Raw genomic sequence first — 20,616 nt, 5'->3', positions numbered from 1 at the left:
CATGTGGTAAGTGTAGGCAACAACACATCTGTCACGCTGATCCTTAACACTGGGACCCCACAGGAGTGTGTACTTAGTCCCCTCCTGTATTCCCTGTTCACCCACGACTGTGTGGCCAAACACGACTATAACACCATCATTAAGTTTTCTGACGACACAACAGTGGTAGGCCTGATCACCGACAATGATGAGACGGCCTATAGGGAGGTCAGAGAACTGTTAGTGTGGTGCCAGGACAACAACCTCTCCCTCAATGTGAGCAAGACAAAGGAGCTGATCGTGGACTACAGGAAAAGGCGGGCCGAACAGGCCCCAATTAACATTGACGGAGCTGTAATGGAGCTTCAAGTTCCTTGCTGTCCACATCACCAACGAACTATCATGTTCTAAACATACCAAGACAGTCGTGTAGAGGGCACAACAAAACCTTTTCCCCCTCAGGAGACTGAAAAGATTTGGCATGGGTCCCCAGATCCTCAAAAGGTTCTACAGCTATATAATAGGCGGTGTCAGAGGAAAGCCCATAAAATTGTCAGAGACTCCAGTCACCCAAGTTATAGACTGTTTTCTTTGCTACCGCACGGCAAGCGGTAACGAAGCGCCAAGTCTTGGACCAAAAGGCTCCTCAAGAGCTTCTACCCCAAAGCCATCAGACTGCTGAACAATTCATAAAAATCGCCACCGGACAATTTATATTGACCCCACCTCTTCTACACTGCTGCTACTCATTGTTTGTTTGTTACCTATGCATAGTCACTTCGCCCCAACCTACATGTTCAGATTTCCTCAACTAGCCTGTACCCCTGCACTCTTAGCGGTGCCCCCCTGTATATAGCCTTGTTATTATTATTCATATTGTATTACTTTTTATTTTAGCCTAGCCTTGGTAAATATTTTCTTCTTCTTGAAATAAGCATTTCACGGTGAAGTCTACACTTGTTGTATTCGGCGCATGCGGCAAATACATTTTCCTTTGTTAACTTTGCACCTGGTGCAGATGCAGAGTAAAACTGGCCCTGGAAGTTTACTTGTTTACCAAAAAAGTGTCAGGTGACCGCTTTGTTGTTGTTGTTATTGTTTGAATCCTAGATTGCCCACTTACCACAGAATGTTGGCCAAATTCAATTGGTCTGGCTATAGGCCTATAGTCAGGTAACCGTGGTCAGTGGTACGAAATAAAATACAATCCAAAAAATGCAGACAACAATCATATTTGACATAGTTTTATTTATTTTCAACAAAATTGTAATAAATGTGGCTGCATTTCTCTTATGTTCAAAAAAGATGATGACTTCGAGATGCATTATAAATTATTTCATCAAACTCTTTTGTAGAAAAAGAAAAGATAATTGCACTAAAGCATCTATCGTATGATAATATGACAATAGTAAGATAAGGTATCTGTGTTTTTTTTAAATATATTTTCATCATAATTCCCACCTTTTTCTTCATTATTTTCCTTGCACACATCTATCACACCTTTTCCCAATCTTCTCTCTCCTACTGATCTGACTTACAATGCTGTAGACAGTTCTTAACAAGGTCCAACTTCAAACGAAGTACAACATTAAAAGGCTTTATAAAGCATACATAAAGTACTCATAAGCACTACAAACTGTAGATGCTTATAAAGCCTTTACAAGTTTTAGTTTGTTTGAAGTGAGACCATTAACAGAAAATGCAACCAAAAACAAGAAAAACAAACACAAGAAGCTTTCCCTAAATAGAAAAACAGAAAAATCTCCAAGAGGTGGACATCTTGAATATCTCACTTCTCTAGGACATATTTACACCAGTAAACACTCCAGTTGTTCAACTGAAGTACAATGCATATGGCATAATATCATTCAACATAGTTTTATTTTTTTCTTCCGAAAAATAATTACACAACCATTGTGCAGACAAACTCTCTGTTGAATCACAAAAACATCAGTTGTATCACAACCATTGTGCCAAATGTGTTGTACATCAGTTGTGCAACTTGAGTATGTACGGGGCCAGACAGGGGTAGGACATCTGCATAGATCCACAAGGTTCAGATCATGTTTGGGGGAGTTTGTGGGAGGTTATTTCTACAGAGAGGGGGTTACATCCGCTGCTGTCTTTTGGGGGAATAGTGTAAAGGTGAGGGAAACAATAAATTAATGTTGTTCATTGATGGCTATAAAGAACAGTTCATTCGATGAGTGTCTGTGAGAAAATCAACTGTTACGAGAACCTAAGGGGAAAATAATGTGAATAGGCTAAAGCACATAGACTTTCAGGGTGAAGTTTTCCCTAGGTAAAGATCTAGGATCAGTTCCCCTCCCCCAATTCTAACACCTTCCATTAGTGGGTCAAATGCAGAACTGACCCAAGACCAGGGTCTTGAGGAAACTTCACCCTAATCGTCAGATTGATGTCTTCATGCCCGAGTACGATTGACTTCAGAGTTATTCCGGCAGTACTGATTATATGTACGTGTAGAAAAAACAAAGGTGCCATAATATGCGCTACTCAGTTGAACGGGAAGGATAAGACAGGGATGTCAAGGTCAAAGGTGAAAGCATAAGGAGCCTATCAGATTTCTTCCCCTATGTGCCATATCAATGAGTACCGGTTAGCAGCAGTTACACCAACGGAATGAAATGCAGTATGTAGAGCCAGCCCTTGAGAACTCCTTACCCTCACACAAATGCCTACTAGCTAAGGCCTTAGCTCTGTGTAAAGATACAAGGTGATTATCTTGGTCACAATGATAATTAGGTCAAATAGAGACAAAGAGGAGAGGGTATGTATGTATGTATGATCCATCCTGGGTTCAAATTGTGTCTGTTTTCTGTCAAGAGTGTTGAGCATTTGATTGAGCTTGTCTGGAGATGAGATGGGCAAGATTTTCAGATATACTTTTGGGACAATCCCGTTGGTTACATTGTGCCAGGCAAGCTCAATTGAGTGCAGGTAAAATATTTCAAAGAGAACAAATACTATTTGAACCCAGGTCTTGTGACACCTCTCCCACTGTGTGAAGAGAACTGGCACTAATGTACTGGTATGATGTACCAGAGCCTTATATTGAGAAATATATGAGTCAAATATAAAAGCCAAACATACGGTTCTTGGATGTCCTGCTTTAGAAAAACAGAGTCAATCTAAGCCAACAGGTCACTTGATTTGAGGTAAATTGAGCTTCGTTAATCCGACGTCCCCTTTGGGCCCATCACATACAAACACATGGACACAGGATAATGAGAGAGAAACTTATTGGCTCAAATAATATGAACTCGGAAGTACACTGAAGCCCATCGGTGGGAAAGTTTTGAATCGAAGTGACAAGACCTCCACTTCTACCCTATTCACACTACTGAGCCGAGCTAAAACGAGATGAGCTGTACTGTACTTCACTGGCCTGGTTACATGCAACCGTGTAAAGAAAATAATCCAAGCGAGCACAATACGGTTCAGGTCGGCAAAACATTTTTAAAAAGGTATACTACACCTGCTCTTCACTGGCTCTGTATTAGAGTTATATGTACTGCCATGAGAGAACCCTGTTATGACTGATATGTTCTATGTATCCACCAGGACAGGGGGGATCAATTAGTGTTTACTCTTTCTGTTTACATTTACATTTACATTTTAGTCATTTAGCAGACGCTCTTATCCAGAGCGACTTACAGTAGTGAATGCATACATTTCATACAATTTCATACATTTTTTTTTTTCTGTGCTGGCCCCCCGTGGGAATCGAACCCACAACCCTGGCGTTGCAAACACCATGCTCTACCAACTGAGCTACAGGGAATGCCTGTTTGTGAGTGTTTGAGTTAAGAATATTGTTAGCATATCCAAGAGCAGCTAAATGTTACTGGTTAAGAGAGGGGTGGATAAAAACACACAGGTTGGTGTTACCTTTTTCAATATTCTCTGCCTCTTATATGTTCTAAGACAACCCACTCACATTCCAACAAACTCCACAAACAACTGAACCAGGAGGACAAAAAAAAAACGATATAGTACATCCTGAAGAAACAAGAGACTGAAAAGGTGAACTCGGGTTTAGATTGACACGGTGATATGATATTGATCCTTTGGTCTGAGATGTGTTCGCCTCACCACATGACTAAAATTCCCAGCATCCTTTGCTCCAGGTAAATTGCCCTCACTTCCTGTGGCCCAATGAGGATTCGACAGTACATACCAGGGACCTTCCAGGGTTCACTCTGAACAGAGAGCCAGAACTGGTCAGAACCGGTTTTGCAACTCACTCATTCCCAGATAAAACCTTGAGTTTTTTTTGCAAATTTTTTCCATTATTCCTCACCGGAGGAGCTTTCCTCCAGGGGGAAAATGACTGCCACACCAACGACCCCAGTGGAATTGTGGGATGCGGTGGTAATGGTGACTACGGTGTGCAGGAGAACAAAGACCAGCAGGCACAGCTTCAGCCGGCCGCTGCTGCTGCACAGTCTGGTGGGTGTTGCGGCCGAGGTGACTGATGTCGACGCCCCCTGTTGGTGATGGCAGGAGGGAGTTGGAGTCCTTTTCAGCGTCCCACGAGAACGGTTGTCCGGTTTAGAGTCCCACCGGACGTCGCAGCACTCTGCCTGGCTGTTGGGCTGCCCATGGCTCCCCAGTAGCCCTTTGGGGGACAAAGAGAGTAGTGGGTAAACACTGATATAAGCCATAGATGCTCATGTCTCTCTGCATCCCTCTCATGCATCCCTGTGTGTCTGTATCATCCATGCCTGTGTCTGATGATGATGACAAACCCAATTTCCCCAATACCAATAAAGTGTATTCATTCATTCAGATGACCCACAATAAGCTAAATAAATGACCTAGTTCCAGCCATTCTTGCAGTGTGGTAATGCAGTGTTTTGTTGAATTGTATCACCAAAAAAAGGCAGATGACCATGTGCATGAGAGCATAAAACCAGTCAGTATGCACGTTTATCCCAGTCTTCATATGACTCAACTATCAGTATCATTATGTCATATGCTGTATCAGAACCTAACAATAATGACCCTTTATTGAACTCTAAATGAAAAAATACGTAAGGGACATTTTGTAGCGACCCCATACTGCAGCACGGTAAATATAATCTACACTGCTGCCCTCCAGGACACTTACAGAGCCCGATGTCACAGGAAGGCCAAAAAGATCATCAAGGACAACAACCACCTGAGCCACTGTCTGTTCACCCTGATACCATCTAGAAGGCGAGATCAGTACAGGTGCATCAAAGCTGGGACCAAGAGACAGAATCTATTTTTCAATCTCAAGGCCATCAGATTGTTAAACAGCCGTCACTAACACAGAGAGGCTGCTGCCTACATACAGACTTATAGATAGATCACTAGTCACTTTAATAATTCCACTTTAATCATTTTTACATATCTTGAATTACTTATCCCATATGTACAGTTGAAGTCAGAAGTTTACATACACTTAGATTGGAGTCATTAAAACTCGTTTTTCAACCACTCCACAAATTTCTTGTTAACAAACTATAGTTTTGGCAAGTCGGTAGGACATCTACTTTGTGCATGACACAAATAATTTTTCCAACAATTGTTTACAGACAGATTATTTCACTTATAATTCACTGTATCACAATTCTGGTGGGTCAGAAGTTTACATACACTAAGTTGACTGTGCCTTTAAACAGCTTGGAAAATTACAGAAAATGATGTCATGGCTTTTCTGATAGGCTAATTGACATCATTTGAGTCAATTGGAGGTGTACCTGTGGATGTATCTCAAGGTCTATCTTCAAACTCAGTGCCTCTTTGCTTGACATCATGGGAAAATCAAAGGAAATCAGCCAAGACCTCAAAATAACAATTGTAGACCTCCACAAGACTGGTTCATCCTTGGGAGCAATTTCCAAATGCCTGAAGGTACCACGTTCATCTGTACAAACAATAGTATACAAGTATAAACACCATGGGACCGCGCAGCCGTCATACCGCTCAGGAAGGAGACACGTTCTGTCTCCTAGAGATGAACGTACTTTGGTGTGAAAGGTGCAAATCAATCCCAGAACAGCAGCAAAGGAACTTGTGAAGATGCCGGAGGACACAGGTACAAAAGTATCTAAATCCACAGTAAAACAAGTCCTATATTGACATAACCTGAAAGGAAGCTCAGCAAGGAAGAAGCCACTGCTACAAAACCCCAACACAAAAGCCAGACTAAGGTTTGCAAATGCACATGGGGACAAAGATTGTTATTTTTGGAGAAATGTCCTCTGGTCTGATGAAACAAAAATATAACTGTTTGGCCAGAATGACCATCGTTATGTTTGGAGGAAAAAGGGGGAGGCTTACAAGCCGAAGAACACCATCCCAACCGTGAAGCACGGGGGTGGCAGCATCATGTTGTGGGGTGCTTTGCTGCAGGAGGAACTGGTGCACTTCACAAAATAGATGACATCATGAGGAAAGAAAATTATGTGGATATATTGAAGCAACTTCTCAAGACATCAGTCAGGAAGTTAAAGCTAGGTCGCAAATGGGTCTTCCAAATGGACAATGACCCCAAGCATACTTCCAAAGTTGTGGCAAAATGGCTTAGTCAATGTATTGGAGTGGCCATCACAAAGCCCTGACCTCAATCCCATTGACAATTTGTGGGCAGAACTGAAAAAAGCGTGTGCGAGCAAGGAGGCCTAAAAACCTGACTCAGTTACACCAGCTCTGTCAGGAGGAATGGGCCAAAATTCACCCAACTAATTGTGGGAAGCTTGTGAAAGGCTACCTGAAACGTTTGACCCAAGTTAAACAATTTAAAGGCAATGTTACCAAATACTAATTGAGTGTATGTAAACTTCTGACGCACTGGGAATGTGATGAAAGAAATAAAAGCTGAAATAAATCATTCTCTCTACTATTACTCTGACATTTCACATTCTTAAAATTAAGTGGTGATCCTAACTGACCTATGACAGGGAATTTCTACTAGGATTAAATGTCAGGAATTGTGTATTTGGCTAAGGTGTATGTAAACTTCCATCTTCAACTGTATATACTCTATTTTTATACCATCTATTGCATCTTGCCTATGCCGCTCGGTCATCGCTCATCCATATAATTATATTTATATATTCTTATTCCATCCCTGAGATTTGTGTGTATTAGGTAGTTGTTGTGGAATTGTTAGATTACTTGCTTGATATTACTGCACTCTCGGAACTAGAAGCGGAAGCATTTCGCAACACTCGCAATAACATCTGCTAACCATGTGTATGTGACCAATAAAATGTGATTTGATTTGATGTCACGACTTGTGTAATCTCTCTTCAAATCAACTGCCAGTTTACACTAAAGGAAGACATCAAATGAGCATCAGAAAATGAGGATCTCAAAAGGCAAAGCCTACCATTTAATCGCTGACGCACAAGTAATAGAAAAATATCAAAGGCTGTTCTTATTACGGTATTGAAATACTTAACATTTTTGGGGCTGGGGGAGGAAATGACAGAGCACCCCACTGAGATCAAATCAGGACAGGGCAGGTCATGTTATTCTGGTTCTGTCTTGATCACTGTGGAATATTAAAATACTACCCTGGAGTTGTACCCCATCACAGTGACTGTCTCAGCAATACACTTTACACTGAGCGGGAAGTGTCATTGATTTTACTAATGCTGCCTTATATGTCCACTAGATGTCACCAGTGACAAGTACTAGAATTCATTATTGGCTTGAGTACCAGAGTTCAAAACCATACAACTTTATCGATACCACTGAAAAGTAATTATACAAGGGATCATCAGGGGCACAAGAGCACAATTAAATATATCCTGCAACATACAATTCCATCTAAATTCCTGTCAGTGGACATAGGAGTGCAAATAAATTCCTACAATTAGTACATTTCAAAATTAATTGACCCAAGCCCATCTATCCTAGATCCATGGTGCATCTCTGCTAAACAGCATAGCCCTAAAGTAGATATATACCCACCTGTATAAGCTGTGGCTACAAATCACACTTGATCGATTGACTGACTGATTGATCAGTCCATACCACCACACCCACCTGTACATATGAAGCTGGGGCTTCCTCCGTGGATGAGATCGTCGTTGTCCGGTAGTATGAAGGGACACCTCTGCTGAACCTCCAGGCAGTACTGGAGACAAGGTACTGTCCTTCCACAATGCCTCTGTGTGGTGGGGAAATACTGTGCACACAGCCACGGTTTGTAGGCAACCTGAGAGGTAGAAGATAGAGCATGTTAGTTAAACCAAATGAAACCCATATGTAAATTCAAACAACTTAAAGGGGAAGTTCAGTTTTAGCACATCATAAATAAGCAAACTATTACTTTGACATCAAGACTAAGCTATGTCTGTTCAAAAACCAAGATCTCAGTTGTCTTCTGTTTGGCTCTGAATGTTAGTAAATAACATCCATCCTATCTTCAAAACCAGAGATTTTTCAGTACACATACAGTGGGGAGAATAATTATTTGATACACTGCCGATTTTGCAGGTTTCCCTACTTACAAAGCATGTAGAGGTCTGTAATTTTTATCATAGGTACACTTCAACTGTGAGAGACGGAATCTAAAACAAAAATCCAGAAAATCACATTGTATGATTTTTAAGTAATTAATTTGCATTTAGTTTTACCACCCATGACCAGCTCTGAAACCAGATTGCATAGCGGAGAAGGTACGGTGGGATTCGAAATGGTCGGTAATCTGTTTGTTAACTTGGCTTTCGAAGACCTTAGAAAGACAGGGTAGGATAGATATAGGTCTGTAGCAGTTTGGGTCTAGAGTGTCACCCCCTTTGAAGAGGGGGATGACCACAGCAGCTTTCCAATCTCAGACGATACGAAAGAGAGGTTGAACAGGCTAGTAATAGGGGTTGCAACAATTTCGGCAGATAATTTTAGAAAGAGAGGGTCCAGATTGTCTAGCCCGGCTGATTTGTATGGGTCCAGATTTTGCAGCTCTTTCAGAACATCAGCTATCTGGATTTGGGTGAAGGAGAAATGGTGGGGGCTTTGGCGGGTTGCTGTGCCGGGCAGTTGACCGGGGTAGGGGTAGCCAGGTGGAAAGCATGGCCAGCCGTAGAGAAATGCTTATTGAAATTCTCAATTATAGTGGATTTATCGGTGGTAACAGTGTTTCCTAGCCTCAGAGCAGTGGGCAGCTGGGAGGAGGTGCTCTTATTCTCCATGGACTTTACAGTGTCCCAGAACTTTTTTGAGTTAGTACTACAGGATGCAAATTTCTGTTTGAAAAAGCTAGCCTTAGCTTTTCTAACTGCCTGTGTATATTTGTTCCTAACTTCCCTGAAAAGTTGCATATCGCAGGGGCTATTCGATGCTAATGCAGAACAGGATGTTTTTGTGCTGGTCAAGGACAGACAGGTCTTGAGTGAACCAAGGACTATATCTATTCCTAGTTCTACATTTTTTGAGTGGGGCATGCTTATTTAAGATGTTGAGGAAGGCACTTTTAAAGAATAGCCAGGCATCATCTACTGACGGGATGAGGTCAATGCCATTCCAGGATTCCCCGGCCAGGTCGATTAGAAAGGCCTGCTTGCAGAAGTGTTTTAGGGAGCGTTTGACAGTGATGAGGCGTGGTTGTTTGGTCGCAGACCCATTACGGATGCAGGCAATGAGGCAGTGATCGCTGAGATCTTGATTGAAAACAGCAGAGGTGTATTTGGAGGGCGAGTTAGTTAGGATGACATCTATGAGGGTGCCCGTGTTTACGGATTTGGGTTTGTACCTGGTAGGTTCATTGATAATTTGTGTGAGATTGAGGGCATCAAGCTTAGATTGTAGGATGGCCGGAGTGTTAAGCATGTCCCAGTTTAGGTCACCTAGTAGCACAAGCTCAGAAGATAGATGGGGGGCAATCAATTCACATATGGTTTCGAGGGCACAGCTGGGGGCAGAGGGAGGTCTATAGCAAGCGGCAACAGTGAGAGACTTGTTTCTGGAAAGGTGAATATTTAGAAGTAGAAGCTCGAATTGTTTGGGTACAGACTTGGATAGTAATACAGAACTCTGCAGGCTATCTTTGCAGTAGATTGCAACACTGCCCCCTTTGGCAATTCTATCTTGGCGGAAAATGTTATAGTTAGCGATGGAGATTGCAGGCTTTTTGTTTGTTTTCCTAAGCCAGGATTCAGACACGGCTAAGACATCCGGGTTGGCAGAGTGTACTAAAGCAGTGAGTAAAACAAACTTAGGGAATAGGCTTCTAATGTTAACATGCATGAAACCAAGGCTTTTACGGTTACAGAAGTCAACAAATGAGAGCACCTGGGGAGTGGGAGTGGAGCTAGGCACTGCAGGTCCTGGATTAACCTCCACATCACCAGAGGAACAGAGGAGAAGTAGGATAAGGGTACGGCTAAAGGCTATAAGAACTGGCCGTCTAGCACGTTTGGGACAGAGAGTAAAAGGAGCAGGTTTCTGGGCACGATAGCATAGATTCAAGGCATAGTGTACAGACAAAGGTAAGGTAGGATGTGAGTACATTGGAGGTAAACCCAGGCATTGAGTAATGATGAGAGAGATATAGTCTCTAGAGATGTTTAAACCAGGTGATGTCATCGAATTTGTAGGAGGTGGAAGAACATGGTTGGTTAAGGCATATTGAGCAGGGCTAGAGGCTCTACAGTGAAATAAGACAGTAATCACTAACCAGGACAGTAATGGACGAGGCATATTGATATTAGAGAGAGGCATGCGTAGCCAAGTGAACATATGGGTCCAGTGATTGGTTGGGCTGACTGGGGACACGGCGATTCAGACAGTTAGCAGGCCGATGTTAACAAGCTAACAGTTAGTAGGCCGGGGCTAAACAAGCTAGCAATTAGCAGACCGGGGCTGGCAAGCTAGCAGTTAGCAGACCGGGTTAGCAAGCAAGCAGTTGGCAGACCGGGGCTAGCAGTTAGCAGACCGGGGCAGGCAAGCTAGCAGTTAGCAGACCGTGGCTAGCAAGTTAGCCTTTGGGGGACGTCGCGATGGGGGTAAGTCTGTTTTTGCCTCTTCGTGCGGTGACGTCTGTAGACCAGTTGTGGAATTAGTAGGGTTCCAAGTAGCTCTAGATAGCTAGCAGGCCGGTTAGCAGAATGGGCCTTCAGCGGACGTCGCGCCTGAGGGGCCTGTTGGAATCCTCGGCCAGATTATGTCGGTATTCCAGTCGTAGAGGATCAGTGGGGTTCCATGCCCCGTACCGGCAGTAGAACGGTACAGATATTGTAGCCCAGGAGTGGGCTTCGGTGGTAGCACAGGAGCCCTGGCCGAGCTAGCTTCAGGCTAATTGGGGCTTGCTCCGGGATGGAAACGCTAGCCAGGAGTAGTCACCCGGGATTGTGGTTAGCTAGTTGCGAAGATCCAGATGAAAATGTTCAGAGTTTGTGGTAGGAATCCGGGGATGTGGGGGGGGGGAAAAATAAAAATAATAATAGGTCCGTTATGCTCTGGTTTGAGTCACGTTGTTCGAACTGGCGAGAGCTTTCCGAGCTAAAGGTTAGTTGATGACCGCTAGCAATGGTTTGCTGACTGATAGCTGGTAGGTAGTTAGCTGGCTAGCTTCAGTTGAGGGATTCCAGATCTGAAGTAAATAGAAATACTTTAGAAAAAAACAGATCCACACCATATTGGGTGATGTGATTCTACTGATGATTCTACTAATTACTGTTCAGCAGGAGAGTATTTAGAAGTTGAGGTTTAGGAAAATATTATTAAAAAGATATGCGAAGAAAAAGATGTAAAAATGTACATACAAGGGACACGACAGGACAAAGATGTCTGACTGCTACGCCATTTTGGAAATATTGTAATGTAATCCACCCATGACATGTGACTAAATCATATTTGTTGTAATTAGGAGTGCTTTGATTTAATTAAAGTATCTCGAGGAGAACAAGGAGTTGTGGCAGTGTGCCATAGCTGAGCTATTTTGGTAAGTACAGAGGCAAGGTTCCTCTCATACTACTTGTACTTATGTCCTTCGTCTTATACTACTTTCATACTTACATGATACCTAAAAGGAGTATATGAAAACAATATGAAAAGAATAGCAGAAGGTATAGAGTTACAAAATTCCAGTAACTTTCCCAAATTTTCCCAGTTTTCCCATAATACTGGTTGGAGATGATTGGTATTAGGAAGGAAAAAGCAGGAAGTAGCTTATGGCAATCCTCCTTCTGGAAAACTGGGACATTTTTGGAAAGTTACTGGAATTTTACAACCCAAGGAAGGCTGGGTGTGGTTGCTGCCACATCACTTTCAAATGTCCAATTATGCAGTATCAGAACCTAAGGAAAGGAAGAAAATTATTTTGAATTCAATGATTCTACTAATTACTGTTCAGTACATTGTATTTGGAATCACCTGGGCCTGTGTTCATAAAGCTTTCCGTTCTTCAGTTCTCCTACTCTTGCTGCTATTACCTATATACAACCAGCAGAGGAGAATGTCTCTTCCTAATTTATCCTCAGGATGAGGTTCTCTGATACCCAGCCAAGCCCCATAAAGTATGACGTTTACATTTGACATTACATTTTACATTTTAGTCATTTAGCAGACGCTCTTATCCAGAGCGACTTACAGTAGTGAATGCATACAAGTATACGTTAAGGACAGTAGGCCTATAACGTGACTCTCAGATGAGGTTAAAATTCAGTTAGAAGCATTCGATTTTGCAATGGCATAGGCCTACATTATTTTGGATTTGTGTGCCCTTGAGAACTTTTCACGCTGAAACATAATGAAATGTTACGCAGTAGAGGTCGACCGATTCTGATTTTTCAGCGCCTATACCGATTATTGGAGGACCAAATATATATATATATATATATATATATACATATATACATATATACACACACACACACTTACAACAATACTGAATGAACACATTTTAACTTAATATAATACATCAATAAAATCAATTTAGTATCAAATAAATAATGAAACATGTTGAATTTGGTTTAAATAATGAAAAAACAGTGTTGGAGAAGAAAGTAAAAGTGCAATATGTGCCATGTAAAAAAGCTGATGTTTAAGTTCCTTGCTCAGAACATGAGAACATATGAAAGCTGGTGGTTCCTTTTAACTATGAGTCTTCAATATTACCAGGTAAGAAGTTTTAGGTTGTAGTTATTATAGGACTATTTCTCTCTATACCACTTGTATTTCATATACCTTTGACTATTGGATGTTCTAATAGGTACTTTAGTATTGCCAGCCTAATCTCGGGAGTTGATAGGCTTGAAGTCATAAACAGCGCAATGCTTGAAGCACAGCGAAGAGCTGCTGGCAAATGCACGAAAGTGCTGTTTGAATGAATGCTTATGAGCCTGCTGCTGCCTACCACCGCTCAGTCAGACTGCTCTATCAAATCATAGACTTAATTATAATAACACACAGAAATCCGAGCTTTAGGTCATTAATATGGTCAAATCCGGAAACAAAACGTTTATTCTTTCAGTGAAATACGGAACCATTACATATTTTATCTAACGGGTGGCATCCATGAGTCTAAATATTGCTGTTACATTACACAACCTTCAACATTATGTCATAATTATGTAAAATTCTGGCAAATTAATTACGGTCTTTGTTAGGAAGAAATGGTCTTCACATAGTTCGCAACGAGCCAGGCGGCCCAAACTGCTGCATATACCCTGACTCTGCTTGCACAGAACGCAAGAAAAGTGACACAATTTCCCGAGTTAAAAGAAATTAATGTTAGCAGGCAATATTAACTAAATATGCAGGTTTAAAAATATATACTTGTGTATTGATTTTAAGAAAGGCATTGATGTTTATGGTTAGGTACATTGGTGCAACGACAGCTTGTTAAATCACCCGTTTGGCGAAGTAGGCTATGATTCAAGGACAAATTAACAGGCACCGCATCGATTATATGCAACGCAGGACAAGCTAGATAAACTAGTAATATCAACCATGTGTAGTTAACTAGCGATTATGTTAAGATTCATTGTTTTTATATGATAAGTTTAATGCTAGCTAGCTAGCTAGCACCTTACCATGGCTCCTTGCTACACTCGCATAACAGGTAGTCAGCCTGCCACGCAGTCTCCTCATGGAGTGCAATGCAATCGGACATAATCGGTGTCCAAAAATGCAGATTACCGATTGTTATGGAAACTTGAAATCGCCCCTAATTAAATCGGCCATTCCGATTAACCGGTCGACCTCTATTTCGCAGGCATAGTTACACTGTTACATAGTGCATTTTCCCGGATCTCCAAGATCCATGATTCGTACAGGGTTTAAGTATGTTTATTTCAAAGTTCAAGTAAATTGTTAAAAGCTTAATAATGACATAACACTGTGATAAATGTAAGGGAAGAAAGGTAGTGTTTTATGTCACGATATGTGAAGACTAAGCATTAACTCATGAATTATGGACTTTCCAGGCTACAAAAGACATCAATTTGTCTGCAAGACATCAATTAATGTAGGCCTAATCAATGGCTGAATGTCATTGGGCACACTTTTTGGTGTTTTGTAAGAGATGTCTATTTCCATTCTTCAAATGGCGTGAGTAGGCTGGCTATACAAGCAGTTTGGATGATGGAATGTTGGAGTGGACGAACACGCACAGGTAGCCTACTTTTTGAAGTGATTTATTTGACAATCAGATGAAAATATCATGACTGGCTGTGTTCATGCCACTTTAAAAAGGTAATATTTTTTATTTAAATGACGTCTATTATTAAATTCATAAATAGAGACCCCCCCCGGATGTCATTGCGTAATTCGCACACTGCCCAAATGGATCCAATCAAAAAGGGATAGTTAGGCCGAGGCCTGTTGCCTTCCTGTAGCATACATTAGGTAATTCTAGCAACATTGAAGAATACAAACATGGTGGTGCTAGCACAGATAGTACAATGAGACATATTTCAGCATCCAGTTGGCGGTTCCACTCACTGCCAAATATGGTAGTGAGAGGAAGCCCACTGGCAGGCAGTGGATTTTGGCCAACATTCTGCAAATTCTCATCAATTAAACATTTGATCTCAATAAAGTTCTGTTTCAAAACACTATAATCTGTTATAAACAGAGTGGACTATGTATTATAGACTTTACCCTTTGCAAAAGAGTTTTTTACATGTTTTTTTAAAGCAAGCTGTTTAGGAGCACAAACGCAAATTGAGTTATTGTAAACGCGCATTTCACAGTAGGCGTTCGCTAACGGAAATATGTAGATCCATACTAGAACGCGCCAATGGGATATTGCTAGCGAGTGCTTGGCTCTGCCAACCATGACTCATTTGTCCCATTGGAAACAACAACCTGTGGCCTATCTTGGTTAAGTTATAAAAAATCTTTGGTGCAAGTGCAGTATTCAAGCCTCTGTCATAGTCAGTTGATCACATCCGTGCAGGACAATTAGGTCACTGCAGACAGAGAAAAGTGAATCAAAGTATGAGAAGTCCCTAACAGCCAACAATCAAAAATTGTAATTGATTGAAATACAAAAGGCAATGTATATTTGACTCTTACGTTTACAATAGTACATACATACATTTTCATATTGGTAGTCCTAGCGGGAATTGAACCGACAACCCTGGCATTACAATTACCATTCACAACCAACTGAGCCACACAAGACCATTCATAGTGCTGCTACTGCCAATGTACTGTACAACCGACTCCGCCCTTAAACAAATCAATGGCCCCCATCCCCCAGTGCAATCTCCCTTTCTCCCAGTATACCTTCACACAAAAATGCATAATGTACCTATCAGGGACTGACGATTAAAAAAAAAGATATCACATACACATAATTAGCAGATGTTATTGCGGGTGTAGCAAAATGCTTGTGTTCCTAGTTCCAAAAGTGCAGTGGTATCTAACAATTCACAACAATACACAAACATCTAAAAGTATCACATCCAGCCGTGATTGGGAGTCCCATAGGGCAGCGCATGACTGGCCCAGTGTCGTCCGGGGTAGGCCGTCATTGTAAATAATAATTTTTCTTAACTGACTTGCCTAGTTGAATAAAGGTTACATTTAAAATATATATTTTTTAAAAGAATGGAATTAAGAAATGTATAAATATTAGGATGAGGAATGTTGAAGTGGCATTGACTAAAATACAGTAGAATAAAGTATATACATATGAAATTAGTAAAGCAGCATGCAAAGTCCAAGATCAGCTCTTTTGTTTTGTTGACGTTGAGGGAGAGGTTATTTTCCTGGCACCACTCCTCCAGGGACCTCCCCTCCTCCCTCTCGTCATTGCTGGTAATCAGACTGTTCAGTTTGTGGTTCAGTGGATCGGTCTATCTAAGCCCACACAATAGTAAAGGTCAAGGGATCAGAGCTGGCAACATTTCCTAGGAGTTGTAGTGTAAATTAGTCTTTGAGCATGCTAAACAGCGATAATGATGATATCGACCCGAACGGCCCGCGTCATTGGCTGAGAGCCAAGGTCAGAATTTAAGTGCCACTTTTTCCAATGGCTTCAGCATGGCCATGCTCCATTCAGAGGAGAAACAACAAAGAGTGAAAAAGGCATTGTATTATACATCAAGATGGAAGGATGGACTAAAGAAGTTTTTAAAAAAAATAGTTTTTCTTAACTGACTTGCCTAGAGAACAACTGGTGCAATGATATTTGTCATGTTCAGGAGTGTGCAAAACACTAAATGTTGCAGATAGAAATGCCACAAATAAAGCAGACATTATTCCTTACCCTACATATACTGTATGAGAGGCATGTCTGTTCTCATAATGTATTTCTAACTGAACATTCCATAACATTGTGCCATGCTGAATTCGGGCCTGGAGTAACCTGAACACAACTCTAACTTATAAAAGGGATAAAGAATCCTTTACCAGAGAAGAAAACATAATCACCACTCATTGTCCATCTGTGACGTAAACGCTACAGCACTCGTTTACATTACCAAACACAGGAGTTTATGAGCACAAACTGCATTTGAATGAGAAGCACATGCACACATGCACGTACCCACCCACGCACACGTGCACACACACACATACACTCACACACTCACTCATCTATTCACACACCCTCATCCTTTCACACACACCCTCAGGAACACGGTTAGATGCCTGTTTTAACTGTGAATAAATATACACCAGTTTTCCCAAGGACATCACTGTTTCAGCACCACGGACAGCATCTATCCGTTTTACATTAGACATCCACCAGACTGACTGTAAAGCGGCACTGTCCATTTCAGCATCATAGACCGCTTCGGCCAGGCCTCCCACAAAACTGTCTGTAGTGTTCATAGAGAGTATCTGTGCCATTATGGCATCTGTGATATCATGGGCAGTACCATTGTGGCTATCTTCATTTAAGGTAGTCCATTTATTTCTTACTTTGTGTTTGAAAAAGTGTAAAGCTAATATTGGTGAATCACAGGAACCTACAGGGCTGGAGTCCTGAACCAAATATTGTGTGTCATTCAATTATTGTAACCATTTGATGGTGGTCCTCTGTAGCCCATTAGGTAGAGCATGGCGCTTGCAACGTCAGGATAGTGGGTTTGATTCCTGGGACCAACAAAATGTATGCACATATGACTGTAGGTCGCTTTGGATAAAAGTGTCTGCTAAATTCCATGTATTATTATATTATGACGGTAATATAGCTTAAAGCCATACGCTTTAGTCCCGCAGCCGCTATTTTGAAACGAAAGCAAGGCTGAGGTAGGAAATCCTAGGGGAGAAGTCAAAACCACAATTGTGTGGGCTTCTCATTTTTCAAGTTTGAAGTTTTAATGTCACGTGCACATAGTTACAACTGTTGCCGGCTATAACATCGACTTATATCGATAAATGGGCAGATGAAGATGTCAGACTGCCCAAGGCAGTCCAACTAAAAGGTTACAGTAACTGGATCGGGAGTTACATTCACGATGTGCAAGGTAAGATATATACGTGTTTCTGCAGCCAGTTTGTTGCTAGCTCAGTAGCTAGCTATAGCTAACGTAACGTTGTAGGTTGAAAAAGGTGTAAAGTTTATATTTTAACATAACTTCATTGACAATATTACTGAATACTTTCAGGTATTGCTACATACAACCTTTGTAGTTAAATAGTTCATGTTCACTGTTGTTGTGGCTGTGCTTGTCATCTTGACTCGTCCAATGGTTTCACAGTCAGGAGAAGTGAGGCAGGCAGGTGTAATGTGAGGGCAAGGTCATTTCGCTCAATGCGAAAGAATGAGAATCCTTACATAATTCAGATAGTTTGCTGGTCAGTTAGGTAGGTGGGGGTGTCAATTGAGTGTGGCAATTTCTACTTGCAAGTGTGGTGGTATGCATTCTAGTCGTGCGCTGGGATGCCATGAACCACGGAATCCACATATAGAAGGTACTGCATGTATGTTAAACCTACCCAATTCCCATTTTAATTTGAATCCAGAAAAATGGAATATTAAAATAATCAATAGTCACTGAAAATGTAGCAGAAATGACATCAACTTTATATTCAGCCTGTTTCAGTTTGCAACATTATTTCAAATCTGCATGCTAAAGGCCCTGCTGAAATGTAAATGGTTTATGGATCTTCAATTATATTTAATAGACCCACATTGAATAATTTTGGCCCTACCAGTTACAATTAAAAAATATATATTTTTTAAACCTAGCACTACTGAAAATCAATGCAATAATCAAACATTTCAGCAAAGTAGCCTTTTTTGCATTGTTCTGCTTTTGGTTTCTGCTTTGTTATAGCTTATAGAATTGTATGGACAATCCATATCATTATATGTTCTTCTTTCTGTGTCCCTTATGGTGTATTAAAATAAATATTAGGTTGACTTGTCTAACTCAATTCTGTTTTTACTTTGTTTCCAGGAAAATGTCTCCCCTGAAAGTCCATTCATCATGGAGTCTAAATGGAACTGCAAAGTGCAACCATGTCGTCGGTTTACTGTACACCGTAGCTCATTACATTAAAATGGGCTACACATCTGTTCTACCAAAAGAGAGCAAAACATCCTTGCCTCAGACATGGCACATTCCCACGCATACATCAGGTCTGCAGTAAAAACCTGTAAATACAGTTCAAATATTGAAAGTAAAGCCACCAAAGAAAGACAATGCACTTGCCAACAAAGTCCGGAGGACTTGTGAGTGGATTTTGCCAAACCTCTATTGTCCAGTTCCTACACCATTACCCAGTAAAGAGTTTGCAAGAAACGTCCTGCAAAACCTTGCTGCAATTGGAAACAACTGCCAGATGTAGACCTTGCTGGCCTCAAACTCAGAGCAACAGTATGTGCCTTCTGAGTATGGTGAGCGGCCCTTTGGATCTGGTCTGACCTACAAAATACACAACAACCCCCACCCATGGCCTCCTGGAGATCAAGTGCCGAGACCAGGGCAGTTTTACTGGTTGCAAGTACCTGACCCAAAGAGCAGATGGAACCTTCAGCCTGAAGCGAAATCACGAGTAGCCCTACCAGGTCACAATTGTATTCATCACATGCTTTGTAACAACAGGTGTAGACAACAACAATGCAGAGAGAAAGAAAATAGATAAATAATAGACACGTAATAACACATAAGAATAAAAGTAATAACAAATACACCACAATGATTAACTATAACTTGGCTATATACATGGGGTACCAGTACCGAGTCGATGTGCAGGGGAATGTGTTAATTGAGGTAGATACTCTATGTACATGTAACTAGGCATAAAGTGACTAGGAAACAGGATAGATAATAAACAGCACCAAAAAAATGTAGTGCAGAAAGGGTCAATGCAGATAGTCCAGGCAGATTTTTGTTAAACCAAAATCCATCTGGCCCTGCAGCCTTGTGAATGTTGACCTGTTTAAAGGTATTACTCATCCAGAACACCTGGTGCTCTCATGCATGGTTTAGTGTTACTTGCATCGAAGCAAGCTTAGAAGGCATCTAGATCGTCTGGGCAGGTCATGGCTGGGTTTCCCTTTGCAATCAGTGATAGTTTGCAAGCCCTGCCACATCCGACAAGCGCCTGAGCCAGTGTAGTAGGATTCGATCTTAGTCCTGTATTGATGCTTTGCCTGTTTGATGGCTCGTCAGAGGTCGTAGCGGGATTTCTTATAAGCGTCAGGATTAATGTCCTGCTTCTTGAAAGCGGCAGCTCTAGCCTTTAGATCAGTGCGGATATTTCCTGTAATCCATGTCTTCTGGTTGCGATATGTATGTACGGTCACTGTGGGGATGTTGTTGTCGATGCACTTATTAATGAAGCCGGTGACTGATGTGGTAAACTCCTCAATTCCATCAGATTAATAAATGCAACAATTTCAAAGATTTTCCTGAGTTACAGTTCATATAAGGAAATCAGTCAGTTGAAATGAATTCATTAGGACCTAATGAGTACCTATCTGGGAATACAGATATGCATCTGTTGGTCATAGATACCTTTAAAAAAGGTAGGGGCGTGGATCAGAAAACAAGTCATTATCTGGAGTGACCACCATTTTCCCCATGCAGTGCAACACATCTCCTTCGCATAGAGTTGGTTAGGTTGTTGATTGTGGCCTGTTGTCCCACTCCTCTTCAATGGCTGTGTGAAGATGCTGGATATTGGTGGGAACTGGAACACACTGTTGTACCACACACTGTTGTAGATCCA

General features: G+C 41.4%; 1 protein-coding gene across 1 annotated transcript in view; it reads right to left on the bottom strand.

The window, feature by feature from the left end:
- Positions 1-3,548: 3,548 nt before the first annotated feature.
- The window catches only part of LOC106574339 (NALCN channel auxiliary factor 1), a 67,997-nt gene continuing 50,929 nt past the window's right edge, over positions 3,549-20,616 (bottom strand). Inside the window, exons 2-3 of the mRNA XM_014150201.3 lie at positions 8,026-8,197; positions 3,549-4,621 (exon numbers count right to left, since the gene is read on the bottom strand). Coding sequence (XP_014005676.1) covers positions 4,293-4,621; positions 8,026-8,197 — 501 coding nt within the window. The 3' untranslated portion in view covers positions 3,549-4,292. The remainder of the gene's footprint in view (positions 4,622-8,025; positions 8,198-20,616) is intronic.

The sequence above is a fragment of the Salmo salar genome, chromosome 16 (assembly GCF_965601325.2).
Source record: "Salmo salar chromosome 16, fSalSal1, whole genome shotgun sequence".
Classification (NCBI taxonomy): domain Eukaryota; kingdom Metazoa; phylum Chordata; class Actinopteri; order Salmoniformes; family Salmonidae; genus Salmo; species Salmo salar.
This window is presented reverse-complemented; position numbering and strand designations above follow the sequence as displayed.